At 34.7% G+C, this 22754-nt stretch overlaps 1 protein-coding gene across 3 annotated transcripts in view; it reads right to left on the bottom strand.

Annotated features, from left to right (window-relative positions):
- The window catches only part of RXFP1 (relaxin family peptide receptor 1), a 40448-nt gene that overhangs the window by 4998 nt on the left and 12696 nt on the right, over positions 1 to 22754 (bottom strand). Inside the window, exons 5-12 of one of the 3 annotated variants that reach the window (XM_069493236.1) lie at positions 21810 to 21881; positions 21649 to 21720; positions 19617 to 19691; positions 14035 to 14106; positions 11986 to 12057; positions 8061 to 8132; positions 3402 to 3473; positions 2445 to 2516 (exon numbers count right to left, since the gene is read on the bottom strand). In XM_069493236.1, coding sequence (XP_069349337.1) covers positions 2445 to 2516; positions 3402 to 3473; positions 8061 to 8132; positions 11986 to 12057; positions 14035 to 14106; positions 19617 to 19691; positions 21649 to 21720; positions 21810 to 21881 — 579 coding nt within the window. The remainder of the gene's footprint in view (positions 1 to 2444; positions 2517 to 3401; positions 3474 to 8060; positions 8133 to 11985; positions 12058 to 14034; positions 14107 to 19616; positions 19692 to 21648; positions 21721 to 21809; positions 21882 to 22754) is intronic. The other 2 variants (XM_069493235.1, XM_069493237.1) reach the window with 2 other exon arrangements.

Raw genomic sequence — 22754 nt, 5'->3', positions numbered from 1 at the left:
TTTAATTCAGTGTCACCATACATTAATAATGGTTGTCTACATTATCTCTGTAGAAAGAAAATGTTTTAATAGGAGACTAAGAGGAATGTAAAACAATAGGAATTCTGAAACTTTAAACATCAATTTAATTCTCATTAACTTGATTTCACTGTAAAAGAATGTCTGGGTGAAAATAACAAATAGGCATAATGAATGTACAAGTGTTAGACGTGTATTAGAATATAAACTGTTAGCATGTGATCAACAAAATGAACCTATCCAGAGAAACTTTCATTGGGTTTTCAGAGTCTAGCAAATGTAAATGCACGTTACATAACCTCTATTGGTGCCGCAACTTTTCTTGCCTTTGAATCCTCAAGGGGAGAGTTAAATGTTTTCTCCTCTGTGCTCCTGTGACCTTTCTGTTATAGAGGTTACATTGTTGTTTGTAACTACTTGCTAACATGCCTACTAGATTTTGAAACATAATAAAGAATACAGTAAATATTTGCTGAGTGAATTCTTTCATCAACAGAGAGCCCTGTCTTGTTGATAAAGATATCACCTGGATAATGTTAATAAATAATTCCTACTATGTTACCACCAACACCAATACCATTTATTGAGCATTTTCTAGATATCAGGAATAAATTCTCAAATGAACCCCATGAGGAAGGTATAATAGCATTACCATAGGAGATGAAACTTTAGTGGAGGCAAATTACTTGCCAGGAAATTTTCTAGAAAATGAAAAAATTGGGATTCAAATGAGATCTATTTGCCTCCAAAGCCATATGTTCTGGCAAAAAATATAAATGATCTTTATAGTATAAAGAGGTACAGGAATAAAAGACAGAAACTTGATGATTACAATTTGTCCCATCAAATTCAAGGTCATGTGCTGATATTTCCATCCTGTTATATATCCATTTTCTCTGGGAACTATTAAGAAGAGGAGAGCAGAGCATAAGGAAGGAAAGAGTGTTGATTGCTATTTCACTTTATGTGTCTCAGGCCGAAGTTTTGCTTTTATCAACAGAATTATAAGAGATATTTCTTTGCTGGTTTGGCTGCTTGGCATCCAGTCACCCTTCTGGTAATAGTATCCTGATTTCCTTTCAGGGAATCACTTCTTCACTCTGTGAGAAGTCATGGTGGGACCTTCAGTGGAGGCTCTCCCTTAGTCCACTGTAGGTAAGTGCTCTGAGAAGCCCAATTAGACTGTCTCTTCTGGAACTCTGGATCTTACTGAATGACAGTTGGGTGGATAACTCCAGCAGTGCATGGGTAAGATTGCTGTTGAACTCCTGCCGCCATGGTTTCTGCCCATTTCAAGTCTGTTCCTTTAGTTGTTTCTTAGATTTTGTGAGCCGTATCATTTTCTCCCAATAAATTCTCTTTTGCCTAATTTAGTCAGATTGTTTTATGCGTGCAAGCAAGCAATCTTTTATATGCATTCTCTCTGAGGAATTACAGAAAACAAAACCAGTGTCCTGTGTTAGACTTAAAATATACGGAAGATTATAGTGTTGACGATGGCTAACAAGACACTTTCTAAATTATTGGAAATTAATTACCATGGCATGGACCATTCTAATACCCTGCTATAGTATTGTATTTAAGTAAAAAATGTTTCTAAGTAAAAGATGTATTCAAAGGTACAACCAAACACACTATTTGAATAAAAGATTTTTCAACATTTACCATTTAATCTGTGCACGCTTATTCCAATTATGCCCTGACATTGGGGGCAATTTTCAGGGGGGGGATTTCTTCTTATCTTCCTTTATTTACAGCAATTATGTATTTATAATTATTTTACATTATATAAATTCCTGCTTCTTCATCAGATAGCACTTGTACCACATGTATACAAATTACTGGCTCATTGAGTAAACATCTATATCTGTGGATAGTACCCAGAGCTGAGAACATCTAGAATGAATGGGTTCTTCCCATACTCATGTTTTCCGATATTCAAGAAATCTCCTCTGAGATTCTACCATACTATGGAAATCCAAAAATCACCCCATCCAATATCAAAGTTTTAAGAGTTGATTATTGTTTAGACATGTCTTAGTCTATTTGGGCTGCTATAACAAAAATACCATGGACTGAGTGGCTTGAACAACAAACACTTATTTCTCACAGATGCTGAGAAGTCCATGATGAAGGTGCCAGAATAATCAGTGTCTGGGGAAGGCCCATTTCCTAGGGCACTAATCCCATTCATGAAGGCTCTGCCCTCATCACCTAATCACCTCCCAAAGGCCTAACCTCCTAATACCACTCCAGTTAGGATTTCAATGTATGAACTTTGAGGAAACACAAAAATTCAGTCCACAGCAGTCAAATTAGTAGGAAATACTATTGATTGATGCATTGGGTATGGATGTATTATCACAATACGTGTGAAAACATAAAGATTAAAATCAAGGTGAAGAACAAAACACCCATCTACTTACATATGAGAGAGATTCATAAGAGGTCTAAACATCCTTTGCTGGATATTTGAAATTTCAATTCCTTCTAGGCTGCTAAAAATACCAAATTAATAATCAATCAAAAGAATATGTGTTATACATAGTATAATAAAGTGAATTTTTGTGAAGGACAATTTAATAAAATGTTTTTAGTTAACAGTTATTCTGAATGAAATATTCATAGCCCACCCTAGACACTTCCCTAACTCCTCCTCTTTTTGATTGTGTTATTTATATACATATTATCTTCCCTATTTGACTTTTTTTGGATCCTCACAGATCATGGCACAACGCTTTGTGTGTACTAGATACTCAATAAATATTTGTGGAATAGGTGAACAAGCATTATTCTTTGGACAATATTATAATAGCAGAAGAGTTTTATATCTTTGAAATTTTTCTAATAGTTTTTAAGTAATACTTTTTTTTCTAATAAAATGTCATTTTACTGAGGGAACACTTAAATAAACTGAAGCTTATCTTTCTAAGGCAATTCATAGACCTTAACAGAATTTTTGTCTTTTTTTTCATGGTGCAAGTAATGATTTATATAATCTAGAATATTTCATCTTGGGGTAAAGATGCCTGTAACAAATTCTTAAATGCCCAGTGCTAATGGAGTAATGAATATGCACACATGCATTTAGAGGGTCAAAGAAAATAATTCAATATAAGCTCCTGGTGTCTAATAGAAAAATATAAAATGATTTATCATTATTTAATTTTTACTTTATAAATACGTAAGACAATACAATAGCTGTCTGTTATAGCCCAGCAAGCACTCATATTATTTGTTTTTGTGGCACTTAACTCCTGGAAATATATAGCTTTATATCCTGGAAATAAAGCTTATGATTTGAAAGATTTGATAAAAATATACATAATTAGTATTTCAATAATAATTTAATGATAAAACTATTGCCATATGTGAATACTTACAGAGACTTGAGTTTGACAAGATAATCAAATTGGTTTGCTTCAATTTTCTGGATTGGGTTATAGGAAAGATTCCTGTTTTTTAAAAAAGGCAGCAAAAAGTCATTTCTGAAAATTACTTGAGTAATACCTGTTGATTTTGGGTTACTTTTAAACATTAAAAACACATATAGTACAACTCAAAATGGATTAAAGGCTTAAACTGTAAAACTATAAAACCAGTAAAAGAAGAAAACAGGGGAAAAACTTCATGACATGGGTTTGGGCAATGATTTTTTAAATATGGCCCCCAAAATACAGGCAACAAAAGTGAAATAGACAAATCCAATTACATCAAACTAAAAAGCCGCTTTAAGGAAACAATCAGCAGAGTGAAGAGACAACCTATGGAGTGGTGGAAAATATTTGCAAACCAAATATATGATAAGGGATTAATATCCAAAATGTATAAGAAACTCAAACAACTCAGTAAGAAAACAAATAACCTGGTTAAAAATAGGCAAAGGGCCTGAATAGACATTTCTCAAGAGAAGACATGCAAATGGCCAACAGGTATATGAAAAAATGCTCAGCATCACTAATCATCAGAGAAATGCAAATTAAAACCACAATGAAATATCATCTCACACCTTTTAGGATGGCTTTTATCAAAAAGATGAAAGATAAATGCTGGTGAGGATGTGAAGAAAAGGTTATCTTTGCACACTGTTGGTGGGAATGTAAATTAGCACATCCATTATGTAAAATAGTATGGAGGTTCCTCAAAAAATTAAAATAGAACCATCACATCATTCAGCAGTCCCACTACTTGGTATATATCCAAAGGAAATAAAATCAGTATGTTGAAGATATATCTGCTGCTGTTCACTGCAGCATTATTCATAATAGCCAAGGTATGGAATCAAACCAAGTGTCCATCAAAGGATGAATGGATAAAGAAAATGTATATATACACAATGAAATACTATTCAGCCTTGAAAAAGAAGGAAATACTGTCGTTTGCAACAACATGGATGAACCTGGAGGACATTATGTTAAGTAAAATAAGTCAGACACAGAAAGACAAATACTGTATGATCTCATTTATATGTGGAATCTAAAAAAGTTGAACTCATAGAAGTAGAGAGTAGAACAGTGGTTACCAGGGGCTGCGAGGCAGGGATTGGGATATGTTTGTCAGAAGGTGCAAAATTTCAGTTAGAAAGGGGGAATAAGTTTAAGAAATCTATGATACAACATGATGACTATAGCTAATAACAATGTATTATATTCTTGAAAATTGCTAAGAGAGTAGATTTTAAATGTTCTGACCACAAAAAAGGGTAAGTATGTGAGGTAATGTATATATTACTAGCTCAATTTAGCCATTCCACAATGTGTATATATATTTCAAACATCATGTTGTACATGATAAATATATACAACTTTTTGTTTGTCAAATAAAAAGTATAGTAATAGCACTTGGCTCATAGGGTTGATTGTATATTTAAGTGAATTAGTGAGATACAACACATGGAACAGTGCCTGGATGGTAGCAAGTACTCCATGATTGTGACAGCGATAGAGCGAGAGCTAATAAAACATGTCTATGGAGGTGGAGCTGTTAATAAAGGACTCCCACCAGAGAAGCGGAAGGGTACCCAGAGAGAGCCATACCTATTTCACATTTTGTCTAGGATCAGAAGTGGTTTAAATAAGATGAAGTAAAATAATCTCATTAAGTAAGTTAAAAGTTGAATTAACGCAATCATGCTACATACCTTTGACAATCAATCTTATGTTGAAGAGTGACATGTTGTACTAGTGTTTCGTGAAACATGAAATGAAAAGTGAATTTTAAAGGGAATTTATTTATTTCTTTTTTTAAGAGATGAGAGTCTTGCTATGTTGCCCCACTCCTGGGCTCAACGGATCCTCCTGCCTCAGCCTCCCAAGTCACTGGGATTACAGGTGTGCACCTCTTTAAAGGGAATTTAAAGCTGAATTTAAAGGGCGAGAACTTCAGAATCTTTGTAAAACAACACTTTGAAACAAGAATCATTGATTAAAGGAAACTTCTCAAAAAAAATTCTCTTTCAAAAGATTTGCTGACTATTAGACCATTAGTTAGGTGGGGGATGAAGGGAACTTCTGGGGGAGCCCTTGTTAAAGAAAGAAGGAGAGGAAGAAAGGCAATGAAAAATGAATTGTATAAAAGAAATGAAGTGGACTCAATAAAGTAGAAATAGAAGAAAACGACTTCACATAAAAAAAGGACCTAAGCCTGAGCAAGAGCGAAACCCCATCTCTACTAAAAATATAAAAAATTAGCCAGACATGGAGATGCACACCTGTAGTCCCAGCTATTTGGGAGGCTGAGGCAGGAGGATCACTTGAGCCAGGAGTGTGACGTTGTAGTGAGCTATGATGATGCCACCGCACGCTACCTGGGGTGATAGAGTGAGACTCTGTCTCCAAAAAAAAAAAAAAAAAAAGACATATATGGACATATATGAGAATCTATAATTAAGATACTCAATGGTGAAAGACCAAAAGATTTCCTCTAAGATCAAAAACAAGACAAGAGTGCCTCTTTTATCACTTCTATTAAACATAGTATTAGAAGTCTTAATCAGAGCAATTAGTCAAGAAAAAGAAATAAAAGGCATCCAAATTAGAAAAGAAAAAGAAAAATTATCTCTGTTTATAGTTGATGTGGTCTTACATGTAGAATACCATAAAGATTTAACAACAACAAAAATAACCCCATTAGAACTAATAAACAAATTCAGCAAAGTTGCTGGATACAAAATCAACACACAAGAATCAGTTGAGCTTCTACTCACAATGAACAATCTAAAAAGGAAATTAGGAAAATAATTCCATTTACAATAGCATCAAAAGAATAAAATATTTCAATAAACTTAACCAAGGAGGGGAAAGATATGTATCCCGTAAACTGCAGAATGTTGCTGAAAGAAATTAAAGAAAACACCAATGAAGGGAGAGATAGCCTGTGTTCATGGATCAGACAATTTAATATTGTTAAGACATCAATATTGCCAAAAATGTTCCACAGATTCAAGAGAATCTCTATCAAAATCTCATTGACATTTTTTTCAGAAATATAAAATCCATTCTAAAATTCATATGGAAATCCAAGGGAGCCCAAACAGTCAAAACAATCTTGAAAACAGAGATCATATACTATTTGACTTCAAAACTTGCTACAAAGCTACAGTAATCAGACAATGTGGTACTGGTATAAAGACAGTCATATAGACTAACGGAATAGAATAAAGAGGACAGAATAAACCCACATATATGTTGTCAAATGATTTTCAACAAGTGTGCCAAGGTCATTCAATGGGGTAAGAACAGTCTTTTCAACATACTGTGTTGGGAAAACTGGATATCCACATGCCGAAGAATGAAGTTAGACCTTTACCCTACACTATGTACATAAATTAACTCAAAATGGACTAAACACCTAAATTTAAAAGCTAGAACTGTGCAAATCTTAGAAGAAATCATAGGCGAAAATCTTCATTACATGACATCAATGACATTTGGTGCCATTTCCGATATGACATCAAAAGCATGAGCAACAGAAGAAAAATAGAAAAATGGGACAAAATTAAAAACTTTTGTGCATCAAAGAACAACTGGAAAGACAAGCCATGCAATGGGATAAAATATTCCCAAATCATATATATCAAGAATATATAAAAAACTCCTACAACTCAACAACTACAATAAAACCAAACAATCCAATTAGAAAATGAACAAAGGCCTTGAATAGATTTTTTTTCAAGAAGATATCCAAATGACCAATAAGGACATGAAATAATACCAAATATCACTAATCATTAGAGAAATGCAAATCAAACCATAATGTGATACTATTTCACATTCATAGGATGGATATTATTTAAAAAAGACCCCAGAAAATAACAAATGTTAGGAGGATGTGGAAAAACTGGGACCTTGTGCATTGCTAGTGGAAATGTAAAATGGTATAACTCCTACGGAAAACAGAATTAAACATAGAATAAAAATAGAATTACAGTACTGTATGATCCAGCAATTCTTCTTCTGAGGTTATATAACCCCCCAAATTGAAAGAAAGCAGAGACTTGGACAGATATTTGTACACCCATGTTCATAGTAGCATTATTCACAATATCCAAGAGATGAAAGCAATCCAAGGGTCCATTAATGTATGAATGGATAAACACAATGTATTATATACGCACAATGAAATATTATTCAGTCCTAAGAAGGAAGGAAATTCTGACTTATGCTACACCATGGGTGAACCTCGAAGACATTATGCTAAGTGAAATAAGCCAGTCACAAAAAGAAAAATATCCTATTGTTTCCTTTATATGAGGTACCCAGAGTAGTTGAATTCATAGAGACAGAAAGTAGAATGGTGGTTGCCAGGGGCAAAGGGGAAGGGTGAATGGGGAGTTAGTGTTTAATGGTTATAGAGTTTCGGTTTTGCAAGATGAAAAAATTCTGGAGGTGGCTGGTGATGATTGTTGTGTAACAATGTGAATATAGTTAATGCCATTCAACTGGACATTTAAAAATGGTTAATTTTATGTTACGTATATTTTATCACAACTTAAAAAATAATAAAATAAAGAAATGGAGTGGAAAAATTAATATCAGTCTTACAATTGTGACAGCTCCTTCAGATCCTTAAATACATGCGGTGGAAGATTTTCAATCTTATTACTTCCTAAATCCCTAGAGAAATAATTGCAAACATGTCATATTATTTTCTTAAGACTTTATTCATTGTTCTGAAATTCATTAGGAAACCATTATACAACTTTTCAACAATGTAATTGGTGAGTTATATTAATTACCAGAAGTCTAAAAGTTTTGGTATTTGATCTGGTTTTAATTGATCCAGTTTTCTAATTCTAATTAATATATGTGCTGTACCCATTCTTCCCTTCCTTCTCTCTCTCTCTTTGTATTAGACTAGGAATATGATTTGGAATCTTAATTTTTTCTTTTGCTTGGGTTTCTTTTGCCTGGGACTATTTAATGGAAGTGTATTATTTTAAGTGCAAGTTTCTTTCACAGCTGATATACACAGGATGTCATAGTCTCCTGGGGCAGGATACTTTGAGTGTCATCTCATGTATGTGTAGAGGGTCTGCCTAACATGGTATGACCTTGTAGCTTAGTTCTAAGAAGGTTTATACAGCAGCAGCCCTCGTGGTAGCTTTGACAGTGTTAGCTCTCATAGTCTTCTATAAAAGACAGTAAGTTTCAATAGGCTTGAACTCTCTAAGGTGATCAAGAGATACTAAGAGAAAGCCTAACCACTTCCCCTATCCATTTCCAAATACTATTAGTTTTCACTGGGATGTGTAGAACAGATGTATTTGTTACATGTGTTGGTTTGCTTATAAGTCAATAGGATTATTTGATTTTGAAGGGCAGGATAATTTTAGATTGAGTTTTCAAAACTAAAAATAAATGGCTACTATAATCTGATAAATAGTATAAATGTCTTTGCTGTAAAGTCAATCCTGAGACTAGGTTTGTTGTTTCAACATTAATGGGTGAAGATAGATTATTTTGATTTGACAACTGAAGAAATTGTTCTAAAATGTCATCCCTTTCATAAAATCCCTCAATAGCTCATGTTGCCTAGAAGATGGAATCAAAACCATTTAGTGTGACACAAAGAGCCTTTAAATATCTAATTATCTTGCCTCTATCTTTCTAGTCTTGTTCCCTAACACTTTCTACTGAAAGTAACTTTCACCATGGCCTGAATGCACTTCAGTATTCTAACCTCCACGCTTTTGCATGGATGCTTCCTTTTGCCTGTAATGACCTTTCCTTCTTGCCCTCTTGGTGATCTTATGTTCATTCTTCTAGACTCTATTCAAATGTCGTTCCTCTGTGAAACCTTTGGTGCCCACGGAGGTTAGGTGTTCTTTCCTCTGTTCTCTCACATACTCCTCTTGCACACTTCTATGAAAGCACATATTACACATATAGCACATGTAACATTATAGTAAAGCTGCTTCTGTACGTATGTGCTTCCCTTGTGAAGTATGTGAACTCTTTGAGTACCAGAATGACACCTTCTCATCTTGGGCTACCTCAGTGCCTAGCTTAGCTGTGCTATTCTTTCCACGCCCAATTAGACGACTACTAATAGACTGAGTCTAGATGCTTCATATTTAGGTAAAATGGGACAAAATTCCAGGTCTTTGTATGAGAAGCCAAGTAAAATATTGATCATCTTAATAAGACAATGTGAAAAACAGATTTAAAGTAATCCCCTAGGATATTATTAAATAAAACTCCAAACATCAATAATTTCTGGTGGGAATGTGAGTTTTGGTTAGCAGAGTAAATTTTGGAATAGAGTTCTTTTCTTTCTTTCCCTCCCTCCCTCCCTCCCTCCCTTCCTTCCTTCTTTTCTTCTTTCTTCTTTCTTTCGACAGGGTCTAACTCTGTTGTCTGGGCTAGAGTGCAGTGGGGTCATCAGAGCTCACAGCAACCTCAAACACCTGGGCTTGAGCGATCCTCCTGCCTCAGCCTCCTCCTGAGTAGCTGGGACTACAGGCCCGTGCCACTATGCCTGGCTAATTTGTCTATTTTTTGTAGAGATGGAGTCTCGTTCATGCTCAGATTATTCTCAGACTCCTCCCTCCAGCAATCCTCTCACCTCGACCTCCCAAAGTGCTAGGATTGCAGGTGTGAGCCACTGCGCCCAGCCTGGCATATAGTTTTTACAGCATGAATCATGTAATGGGATATAGTGTTGGTTTAGATCCTAAGTGACATGTGAAAGTGCCATTTTTTAAGGTTCAGTTCAGGAAAGTTGGGCTCAACATAATTGGTTTCAAGGTCTATTTCTGAATTAGCTCAGAAAACACCTTATCAACTAGAGTAGTTGACTTTAAAAGCTCAAATTAAATCAAGAATGTGGCAAAGATTTCCTGTCATTAGAACTACTTAAAGTCCTGTGTGGCAAGTGAATCCTGACTGTTTGTCCTCATTAGCTCTGTCAGTGTGATTGAGCCTGGAGGGGCACAGAGTGTATTCCAACCAGTTTTCTAAAGGACAGTTTAGATCCAGACTCATACATTGAAAACCATCACCTCTTAGAAAACATGCTATTTGTCCTTGTAAATTTGATTTTTCAGGCAAGTGTTTAGTATGAGATTAGACAGGCTTTAGTCAGGACTAATTATTGGCATTGGTGACCCTTTCTGCAGCTTTTGTTGTTCTGTCCTTTTTCTCTGAACCTGGATTAGCACTGGTTATGGACTAAGCCATTTGTGTTCCATGTTCATTGCTGGTTACTGATACATAAATCCGCACCTGACAGCTGCCATGAAGGTTAGTTACGATTTGGAGAAACTGTACTCTGATATTCAGGTAGTGATTTCAAGTGGGATAAAACAAGAAAAAGTATGGCTCCCTTGACTAACTTGTATTCCAATGGCTAAACTATAGCTTTGGATCACCTAGATGCATCTCTCCCTACTATTGGGAATAATTTCCTATGTGCTGATGATGTGGTTCAATTGCCATACACCAGGAGTTTTTAAAACAGATGATGGGTTCTAATTATCTATTGAGATTTTCCTGTACATTTGGTAAATGACTGGTACTGTCTACCACAAAATATTTCAGGCTAATCACTACAAAAAAAATGTTGAGTTTTCAATGGCTTGTTCATTGATGTTTTGGAGCAGAATGCAGGATTGTTTCTGAGAAATGTTCCTGCTCATGGCATGTGTATTCTTCCTGCCAGTGCTCAGGTAAAGTGTCCAGGTGTTATGTTTATAACATTCTAGTTATATTCTTTAATTTATTAGGAAAAGTTTTAATAAATCAATTTTCTGCACAGCTAATTGTCAAAACATATAGATCTGTCCACACTCCATATTCTTTCTGGAAAATTGATACTAAAAAATAAAAAATTGTCTGAAGGATATGCACTTCATCCATTGTTCTGCATCTATTTTGTTCTGATAATCAACTACAATGTGCTTGGATCACAAGGTTTTGGTTCATCATAGAATTAACGCTTATTGGAATTAAGTCCTTGATATTAGAAAAGGGACATTATAAAAATAACTATTTTAATGTATCTCTCTTCCATTACTACAGGTTGGGATATTATCCACAGCAGTGTCTAATTTCCTTATGGATCTAAGATTATCCTTCCCTTTCAAAATCAGCAAAGTGATATCTTTTAATCTTAGGGTCTCTGAGTCCTAACGCTTTAGGGCCCCTAAAAACAAATTTGCTGTCCCACTCTAGCAGTGGAACAGAGTGGCATAGGATGCATTTAATTTATTAATTTTACACTGGCTTAACTCTTTCTCTACAGCTCTGTTTCCTTTACTTTCTTCAAATGCTTATTTTATATTTTATTTTATGTATATTTTTTGTCAGCTATCTGAATTCCTTTGTGATGCAAGGTATATATATTAATAAATAATGCTTGGAAAGAGGAGACAATATTTCTTAAATATATAAGACCATATATGTACACCAAATATGAAATAAAACAGTAGAAAAAAATTCTTAACAATATATGTTCAGTCAAACTTACAATTCATCTAGTTTCTGGAGAGGAGCAAATGTATTTTCATTTAAGTGGTTAATTTTGTTTTTCCTCATTACCCTGAAAGTATAAAGAAAAACATGTTGTAACTTCTTGAGGTAACTGGTATGTGAATTTTTAACAGCCTGCAAAAACAAATATAATGAATAGATAGTGCATTTTCACATCAAGATATTTTGAAGTAGTATGATAAATTATCCAATTTGATTTTAATCTTAAATTTACCAAATCTTTTAATGATGATAATAATGTCTAATTCAAAATTTTCAGTGAAATAAGGAAGAGCTTTGCAAGAGAAATAGCGGAAACATTAACTCTTCAGAATCCAGACTGAATATCTTGCAACCAAGAGCATAAGGAGCTGTTTTAGGCTCATCTTGTCATTCTGTATATCATGTCTGTTATGCAAAGTACTCCACACACCATAGCACTGATACTCATTTGGTGGTTGACGAGATTTAGGGTGGAGCTGCCTAAGGAAGTGTGATTTTAGCTGGACTAATTCAGAAGACTCTCTCTAGTTTGGGATGCTGAATCAGACTAACTCTTGACAGTTCATTTCTGTACTGATATCATGTGTTATCATATACCTTTATAGCTAGCATAAAGGACCAACTCATAGAAAAGTTTCAAAGGGTTTCCAAGTCTTTAAACACTGTGTGACATGCCTTCAAGTTGGCCTTGTCCTACCCTTAAGTATTCATTTCCTCCCTGCACTCCAAATCATTACCACCTTTCCCCAGTATGCTGGGACCCTAAAAGCACAAAACCTGCCAAGAGGCCATCCACAGATGATTTCGTCATAAAGAGTTTTCCTTAAAAATAAATACAAGTAGGATAGAAAAGAAATTCTAAGTTTTTCAGGTATCTATTTGGTCTGTGTCCTTTAGGTGCAATTTGGTTTCCTTTGGGCAATTTGTATGAACTATTTTGCATTTTTGATAGAAAGCACCCTGAAGCTGAAGATGGCTGAACTCACTCGGCAGAGTTCAAACTGGAACTCATAGGAATGGGGGCATAACTGAAGGAAATATACTCTTGTATCAGGGGTAGCTATTGCACTGCTTATACACAGGGGTCCTATGTACTCTAGGATAATGGTATTCAAACTTTTCCCATAGCGACACAAAGTAAAAAATTTATTTTATGTTGGGACATAAACTAGACACACACTCACAAAACAAGACTAGTGAAACAATAAACTTATTATCAGCATTGCACTCTGATATAATCTATTCAATTCAAATTCTATTCTATTTCATTTAAAAATGCTGGTCAAGACATACTGAATTGATTGTGCTACATTGCTTTCATCACCTACTTGTGTGTTGCAACCCACAGTTTGAAAAATGTTCTAGAAAAATAAGCTGTGAATGGGAGAGTTCGATTTTTATATTGAAGGAAGCCCGAACATCCTTTACTTTCACAAAAAAGGCAACGTGAATTTAAAATAAGCCAGAGAGGGACAAGGAGAAATTATATTCAATAACATTCTAAGGTTTATCCTGGTGTCCATAATTATATCCTCAGGGGTGTGAGCATTCTGCAGTATTTTTTTTTTAATTTTGATTGTAACTAACTTTGGTTTTGACAATGATAAAGAAAAACTTAATTTTTGCAGTAATAATTTGCAAAGGGTAAATATTTTTACAGTCTAAGACTTCAGTTTAGTGTTTCTCAAGCTGCAATACAAGGACAGATTCTTGGTGTTCTATGATAATTTTTTTTTCCATTAAAATGGGTCTGTGTATTACCTAACTTTGAGAAAAACACGTTTTAGATAATACAATGACATTTTGATAATTCATGTATGTTTAAATATGTGGTCACCCTGTTTTTTGGAGGCTCAGATAGAAGCATCAATCTGTGATTACCCTTGGTTTGAACTTCCTGTACTTCAGTGTCAACAAACTTCAACTAGAGTGAACATTTGTCATAATTACTATGCATATTTCTGTTAGTTTCTGTCCACATAAATGATTCATTTTGTTTGTAAGGAGATACAATATTACTTCAAAGGCATAAAACATTACTTACAAAACAGTTAAATTACTGCAGGAAATAAAAGTCAAATTTCTTAAATTATGGATATGGTTGCCTTCAAAGTCCCTGAAACATAAAGATAAAACACGATAAAGCTAAATTTTAATCATAGGTAGAAATAAACTGGCTGAGAAGTATTTACCTTCTAATAAAATATGTGTTTTTCACAGACTGTTTATTCCACATAAACTCTCACTTGTAGCCACTTATATAACAGCTGAAATTATATATATGTATGTATATTTACTGTTTTTTCCTATGTTAACAATAAAAATGTTTTGAGTCGCATCTGTATCAAGTGTTCAAACAGGCATGTATAATATATTATTCTGAGAAACCGAAGAGAATGAGAAGTCAAATTGAAAACGCTTGTTATGTAAACACTTTATTAACAGATATCTAATATTGAACCATATTAAATATTTACCCTGAGTTACCAATGGCAGTTCTCTAAATTGTGTGATGCTAGTTTGCTATAGGCTGCCTAAGAGTCTATTATGGCTGCAGGAGCTGCTACTATGTCCCTACCATAATCACTCCCCAGAAGAAAATTTTCAATAATCTTTTACTCCTGGAAACACTCGTTTGCTTTTTCATATAGTCATGAGGGCCAGCCCAGTGAGGGGATAACAGGCTGCTCTTGGCTCTCCATTCTCAATTCCGGGAGCTGCATATGTGTAGATCCTCCTAGAGCACCCTTGCTGTCTGACACTGTGTTACCATAAGGAGTCTGATCTGAGTATCAAAACTCATCAGAAATTTTATGTTTTATTGTGTCTTCTTTATGGTTATCATGAAGTTATTCTTTTATTGATCCTTTTTGGTTTTGTTTTTTTTTCTGTTGTTGAGACAGAGTCTCACTTTGTTGCCCAGGCTAGAGTGAGTGCCGTGGCGTCAGCTTAGCTCACAGCAACCTCAGACTCCTTGGCTTAAGCGATCCTACTGCCTCAGCCTCCCAAGTAGCTGGGACTACAGGCATGCGCCACTATGCCCGGCTAATTTTTTCTATATAGATTTTTAGTTGTCCATATAATGTCTTTCTATTTTTAGTAGAGACGGGGTCTCGCTCAGGCTGGTCTCGAACTCCTGACCTTGAGCAATCCACCCGCCTCGGCCTCCCAGATGCTAGGATTACAGGCGTGAGCCACCGCGTCTGGCCCCTTTTTGTTTTTTTGAGACACGGTCTCCTTCTGTCTCTCAGGCTAGGGTGCAGTGGTGTCATCATAGCTCACTGCAATCTCAAACTCCTGGGCTCAAGTGATCCTCCTGCCTCAGCCTCCCAAGTGGCTGGGACTACAGGTGTGTGCCACCACATCCAGCTAATTTTTTTTATTTTTTGTAGAGATGGGGTCTTGCTATTGACCAGGCTGGCTCTTCTTTTATCTTATAAATAGGTATATGGTGAAAGTTTGTAGAGCAGGGCAGAATGTTGGCTGAGGTTTAGGCATAGACTTTTAAAAGTAAAAACTGGCCCTAAAATCTACTCAGTCTATCCCAACACTCAGTTTACTGGTCACCACATATTATAACATACAGCTATTCAGGAATAACTGCGACTAAAAACATATGAGCAGAAATGTGATAAAGCTACTAAAATCTACAAAGGAAACATGGGCAACATTATAGAAGTACCTATATTCTGCTGGCTGGGCTGCATGTGGGATAGTCAGTTTTATTTCAGGCCCTGCATTAAAAAGAGATGTCTACAAATCAAAACACATCTGGAAGATGTGAAAGACCAGGATGCAAGGAATCTAGAAATCAAGTCAATAGAAAAATATAGGGTGTATTTATAACAGAGAAGAGCAAAATAAGAGGGATATATTTGAAATCAGGCTGTAGAATATTTTTTCTATGTTGCATTAGATTGCAAAACTAGATTTATTGATTGAAGGACACAAAAAATTTCATATTTAAGCTAAATTTAAGTCTCTCTAGCAACCTATGTTGTCCAGAGAATAAGCTTCTTATCACTATAGGTATTTGGCAGAGGCAATATACCATATCTCAATAATTTTGCAGGCAAGATTTCTGCACCATGTGGAATACTGTATTAGAATCTTAAATCTTGATTCTACATCACTCTTCTAAAGAAAAATTTGTGTTATTCTGTTAAATTGGAACCTAAACACTTATAGTGCTCCTTTTCTGTCTTAGGTTTGGCCAAGGCTTTTGGCCTCTCATAACTTATGTTGTCAATGTCAGAGACTGGCCAATTTCTTGTTTTGTTGCTAACCATTTCCATGAATCTACCACCAGGTGGTGATGCTCTCTTAAGCCTCACAAAATGCTCTTACTAAGATGCGTAGATGTTCTTGTTTAGCTACCTAAATAACTTTGTTTTCTATTAAGCTGGCAAAAATATTTGTCAGTACTAATTTATGAATCTGTAAAAATAAAAAAGAGGCACACATGGAGGCACAAATTAGGAACATTTGATTAAAGTGTTAGTTTACTTTTGAGTTTATTTCAACCTTGAGTTGTACAATACATTTGTTTTGACTTTCTTCCTAAAATTAATTCTTGTCTTTGGTATTCAGAAATCTGGTTTTCAGCATACATATTAGCTGAGGCAAGAAAACCCAGTCAACCAAACAAAAAAACCTGCTTCTTGCTCCCTAGCTCCAAGCTCTAAGAGAGTTGGCAAGGGGCGTTTTTCTTACTACATGCCTAGACCACTACTTTTCCCCCTTAATGAGACTCTGAACCTAACCACTTTATTTTTCCCTTTATACATGGTCTAACTAGATGAAAATGAAAACTTTGCTTCTTCCATCTGAAGAACAAAAAAAAAAAACAAACCCCAAAATAAAAACAATAATCTTGCTTGTTCTCTCTTGACTTCCTGTCTTACCCCTTAGTGGCATTTGAGATATGCAAATCTTCTCACCCTCTATCACGTCCTCCCCTACCTTTTAAACATTTTTGGCTCCTGTTTCACAGAGAAAATTGAGGTGATGAAGGAGGGCAAAGCCCTTGACTTTCTTCCCAACATCTATAAACTTACCTGTATATGCACCTGGTCTCCTTCTAGTCTCAGAGGAAGAGATGACCCTTCTGCTTTAGGCTAATCCCTCCATCTGTTTTCTTGAGTTTGGTTTGTGTATGTGTATGTCCTAAAATATATGGTCAATTTTGGTGAATGTTCTTTGGGCATTCTTTGCTTTCAAGTTCATATCTATTAGGATTAGGAGCAGGTACATATAACAGAGACCTAACTATAATAGCACAAATAAACAGAGATCTTTTTTTTTTTTTTTTTTCCTAAGGAAACAAAATCTAGAGTTGGGCAGTCCAGGGCTGGTAGTTTTATAAAGTTGTTAGAAACCCAAGGTCTTTCATATTCACTGTTCACGTGTCCTTGTCTTCATGGTACAGATGTTGCTAAAGCTTGAGCCATCATATTCATTTTTTCTCGATAAGAAAGGAAAAGAAATGGTCTGCCTCTTTCTCTTTAAGGATATTTTCCAGAAGTTCCACACTATGTTTCTCCTAGCTCCCTGGCTGGCACTTAGATACATGGCTATATGTAGATGCAGGCAAGTCTGGGAATGTAGTGTTTTAGCTGGGCACACTGCTGTCCCAAATAAATCGGTTTGGTTATTGAGAAGAGGCATGGTAGTTTGATATACATCAATTAGAGTTAATTTATTAATTATGTTATTTCTTCTCCACATCCCTTGATCTTTTATGGACTGAATGCATGGTGGTAGATTATTATTTCTTACTGCTTATGTATGTCTACTTTTTCTTTTGTATTGGTTGCTATATGAATCTCTTTGGTTCCCCCACCATTTACTCTTTTATCTATTTATTTTTTTAAATTTCAGAATATTCTGCCAATAAGTAAACTTGTTTAGTTTCTTCTCAAAATAAATTTACTTTACTTTCCTGACCTTTTGCTCACCTTTGGCTATTGCCTTGTCTGTTCATATGCTTATTTATTACTTATATTTCTTTCTTTTTGAATTTTCCAACTTTTATTGTAGTGTTTATAGTTTTCTTATTGCTTTGAGAGAACTATACTAAAGATTTTAATCTATTATCAGTCATATATCTTATAAGCATAATTTCCTGGGCTGTCATATGTCTTTTTATTTTATGTGTGTTTTTTCCCTGAATCAGAGTTTAAATTATTTTGGCCAACAAATTTGTCAGATTTTCTAGTTCATACTTTGCTGAATGAAAGTTCATGGAAGACAAAGATATTATAATTAGTTTTAAAAGAGATGAATACTTATAAAGCAAACCATTATTATTACTAGCATTAGAATTAGGATAATATTCACTATCAGGAATACACATGGAATGAGTTATTTTGGATAGCTAGAACTTACAGATGAAAACTTTAGTAATAAAGATTTAAAAAGTTCATCTTTTCAGTAATAAATTTTAATCATTTTGATTTTTATCTAAAATACATTTTTCTGCCTTATTTAAAAGTGACGAGTGATTATTATATATGCATAATACATCTTCCAGTTGCATTTAGCCCCAGTGCACAAATTTTTAGTTGCTAATTTACTTATGTAAGTATTGATCAATCGTGCTTCATTACTAGGTTTGGAGTACTGAGCATGTAATAACTGTTAATGTATTCATTTGAATGAAATTCAATTATAACAAAGGGTATTGAACTTAATTTGTCTTTTCCTTTATGACTTTAGTTTGTCGTCAATGTGTAGTACAGTATAGTACTGTCAGAACAAAATGCCTTCTGGACTTAGTAACGATTTTCAGGATGTTTGTTTTTCCCTAAGGTGTTCCAAATTGGTATATTTTGAATTACTATTTTTGTTTTTTCATAGTATTTCTCGCTTATGCTTTATGGTCAAGTTGATGGTTGTCGTTGCTCACTGTAATCAATGTTTCTGATCCTAACCTTTCCTTCTCCTTTTAACTTGGCACTTCTAATCTGCTGTGAACTTAGAAATCAAACAGCCAACTTTTGAGAATTTCCTCCAAAATAAGAGACACAGGAGTTTTCATATGATACTGCATGTACAGTTTACTGATTGAACTTTTTAATAGTTATTTTGGTTATTTCTTTTATTTTTTTACCTGTATTTTAAATAGGCAAATTTCCTGGATAATTGAGATGTGAATAGTAAGTGATACTTATTGCTACAAGAAAAGCTACTGTGTTAAAAATTCCATAGAACACATTCTATTGTGATTAGCCTTTAAAAAATAAATACTAAATATCAGATTCTCATTATTCAGAATTTAGGAGTGAAATTAAAATGACTTAGTCTTTCTGTACCAAATGAATAGGTGACTAGATCGGCAGGGGAAAGGGGGAGATGTTATACAGACACCGTGCCATTCCTTCTGTTTTTCTTCCAGGCTCCAAAGTAGTTTTTTGAGTTGTTTTATTTTGGTGAGAGTTTAGAGAATTTAGTTTAAATAATGGGGATGTTTGATATAAAAATCATGCTAAAGTAATTTGAGATGTGATATAATACTAACCACCTATCATTTTAAAAAGACCTATAAAAAATCTTATGTCCGAAATGAATTAGGCAAAAACAGAAAATTTAGTTGATTTCTTTAAAAAAATATATGTGGTAACTTACAGCCAATGTAGTCTTGGCATGTGCTGACAAAGGGGTTTATCAGGCAAATGGGTGAGGACATTATTCATCAGGACTCTGAAAAAAAAAAAAAAACAGAAGTCACATTTTTCTGGTTCTTTTGTCATGTTAAATCAAACATGGTATTACCATTATTCTATAAAACCACAAAAATATAAGTTAGTTGTCCCCTTTCTAATTATTTCTCTGTAAGTCCTATTATATTAAAGTACTTGATAGTAGTAAAATTTTAACAAATAGCAGTCATTATATGGAGGAAGCAGCAATGTTTGTAACTAAAAAAAAGCCTATGCTCTTCAACAATGGGTAGTGAAAGGGTGATCTGAAATGAATTTTATTTCTTTATTAAGATGAATACAGGCACACCTCCTCTTACCCTGCTTTGCTTTATTGTGCTTTTGCAGATATCATGTTTTTTACAAACTGAAGGTTTGTGACTACCCTGTGTTAAGCAAGTCAACTGACACCACTTCTCCAATAGCACGTGCTCACTTCATGTGTCTGTGTCACATTTTGGCAATTCTCACAATATATAAATTTTATTATTATTCTCCTTATATCTGTTTTGGTGAGCTGTGATCTTTTATGCTACTATTGTAATTGTTTTGGGGCACCACGAACTGTATTCCTAAAAGATGACAAACGTAATCGATAAATGTGGTGTATGTCCTGACTGCTCCACCAACTGGCTGTTCCCACGTCAATCTCCCTCTCCTTGTGCCTCCCTAGTCCCTGAGACACAACAATTTTAAATTAGGCCAGTTAATAATGCTACAATGGCCTCTAAGTGTTCAAGTGAAAGGAAGATTTGCACATCTCTCACTTTAAATCAAAAGCTAGAAATGATTAAGCTTAATGAGGAAGGCATGTCAAAAGCTAAGTTAGGCTGAAAGCTAGGCCTCTTGAACCAAACAGTTAGCTAAGCTGTGAATACAAAGGAAAATTTCTTGAAGGAAATTAAAAGTGCTACTCCAATGAACACATGAATGATAAAAAAGTGAAACAAACTTATTGCTGATATGAAGAAAGTTTGAGTGGTCTGGATAGAAAATCAAAACAGCCATAACATTCCCAAAGCCTAATCCAGAGCAAGGCCTAGAGCTCTCTTCAATTCTATGAAGGCAGAAAGCGGTGAGAAAGCTGCAGAAGAAAAGTTGGAAGCTAACTGAGGTTGGTTCATGATGTTTAAGGAAAGAAGCCGTTTCTTTTTTTTTTTTTTTTTTTTTTCGAGACAAGAGTCTTGCTCTGTTGCCCCGGCTAGTATGCCATGGCGTCAGCCCAGCTCACAGCAACCTCAAACTCCTGGGCTCAAGCAATCCTTCTGCCTCAGCCTCCGGAGTAGCTGGGACTACAGGCATGTGCCACCATGCCCGGCTAATTTTTTCTATATGTATTTTTAGTTGTCCAGATAATTTCTTTCTATTTTTAGTAGAGACGGGGTCTCACTCTTGCTCAGGCTGGTCTCGAACTCCTGAGCTCAAACAATCCACTCACCTTGGCCTCCCAGACTGCTAGGATTACAGGCATGAGCCACCACGCCTGGCCAATAATGTAATTTTAAATTAAAGTCTGAATATTTTTTAGACATAATGCTGTTGCACACTGAATAGATTACAAAATAATGTAAACATAACTTTCCTGTGCACCAGGAAACCAAAAAATTTTGTGTGACTTGTCTTATTGTGATATTTGGTTTATTATGGTGGTCTGGAACCAAACCCGGAATATTTCTGAGGTATGCCTGTATAATAATGATGCACTTAAGAACATTTCAATAAAATATGATAGTGAGACCATATTCAGTTTGATAGGCTGATATTCTAGAAGACAGAAAATCTTATAAAATTGTTAGCACTATGAGTAGCCTTATAGAATATGATGAAAAGATGGTTTTTAGTTGAAAAGACCTTTTTGGGGTCTTCACATTCCAAATTTAATGTTATTAAATTTACGCATTAATTTTTATTTATGTCTTTTCCTTCAATTGAAATATTTGATTTAGTTTAGTACTTACAAGAGAATAAGAGAATTTAGTCCATAAAATGTTAGTGGGGAAATTCGACTGAGGTGATTATCTTCAATTATCCTGCCAGCCAGAAGAAAAAAATTAGTTCATTTATATATCTTTAGAAACTAAAATCTAATACTATAAAACGTCACATAAATTAAACATACAGCCATTCGAGTCTGTGAAGATCCTCAAAAACACCCGGTTTCAGGAAGGTTATTCTGTTATGACTTAGATACCTGGAAAAGGATAAATGGCTACAATAAATTTGTACCTTTTTGATGTTTTATTATAATAACACAATAAAGAAAGTAAAAAAATAATTATCCATCTTCAATTTTCTTATATAGCATTCGCATCATGCTACTTCCCTGCCTTTGAATCTCTAAGAGTTGCTATCACTTACCTTAACATCTCTAGCTCTTAATTTCCCCCATAATTAATTAATCTATTTATGCATTCATCTATTCATTTATTATCAAATTGTTGTGAGGACCTACTCTATGGCACTGTGCTTGTGTACTAAGTGAAATAAGCTCGACACAAAAGGACAAATATTTTATGATTGTACTTATATGAAGCACTCAGAGGAGTCAGTTCATAGATACAAAAAGTAAAAGGGTGGTTGCTATGGGCTGGGAGAAGGGGAAGAGGAGAGGTGGGAAATGGGGAGTTATGGAGTTTCAGTTGGGGAAGATGAAAAAGTTCTGGAGGTGGATGGTGATGATGGTTAAGCCTTTTTTTAATTTTTAAAATAATCATAAAATACATGTAACATAAAACTTACCATCTTAGCCATTTTTAAGTGTGCATTCAGAGGCATTAAGGACATTCACATCCTCGTGCTACCATCATCACCATCCATCCACAGAACCCTTTTCAACAATGTGAATGTACTTAATGCCACTGAACTGTACAGTTACGGTAAATTTTATATTATGTATATTTTATGACAATAAAAAGCTTTATTTTTTAACCTTACAATGCTTTAAATAGTCATAAAATGGGATTAGTGAAAAAAGAATAATGATAACTGGGGAAGCTTTTGGTTTTTTTTCCTTCTTCACAAATACTGTCATCAGGCTCTGTTACTTTGAGTTCCTTCAATCACA

Source organism: Eulemur rufifrons, chromosome 18, assembly GCF_041146395.1.
Source record: "Eulemur rufifrons isolate Redbay chromosome 18, OSU_ERuf_1, whole genome shotgun sequence".
NCBI classification, from domain to species: domain Eukaryota; kingdom Metazoa; phylum Chordata; class Mammalia; order Primates; family Lemuridae; genus Eulemur; species Eulemur rufifrons.
The sequence above is the reverse complement of the archived record's forward strand: the minus strand, read 5'-3'. Positions and strand labels throughout refer to the sequence as shown.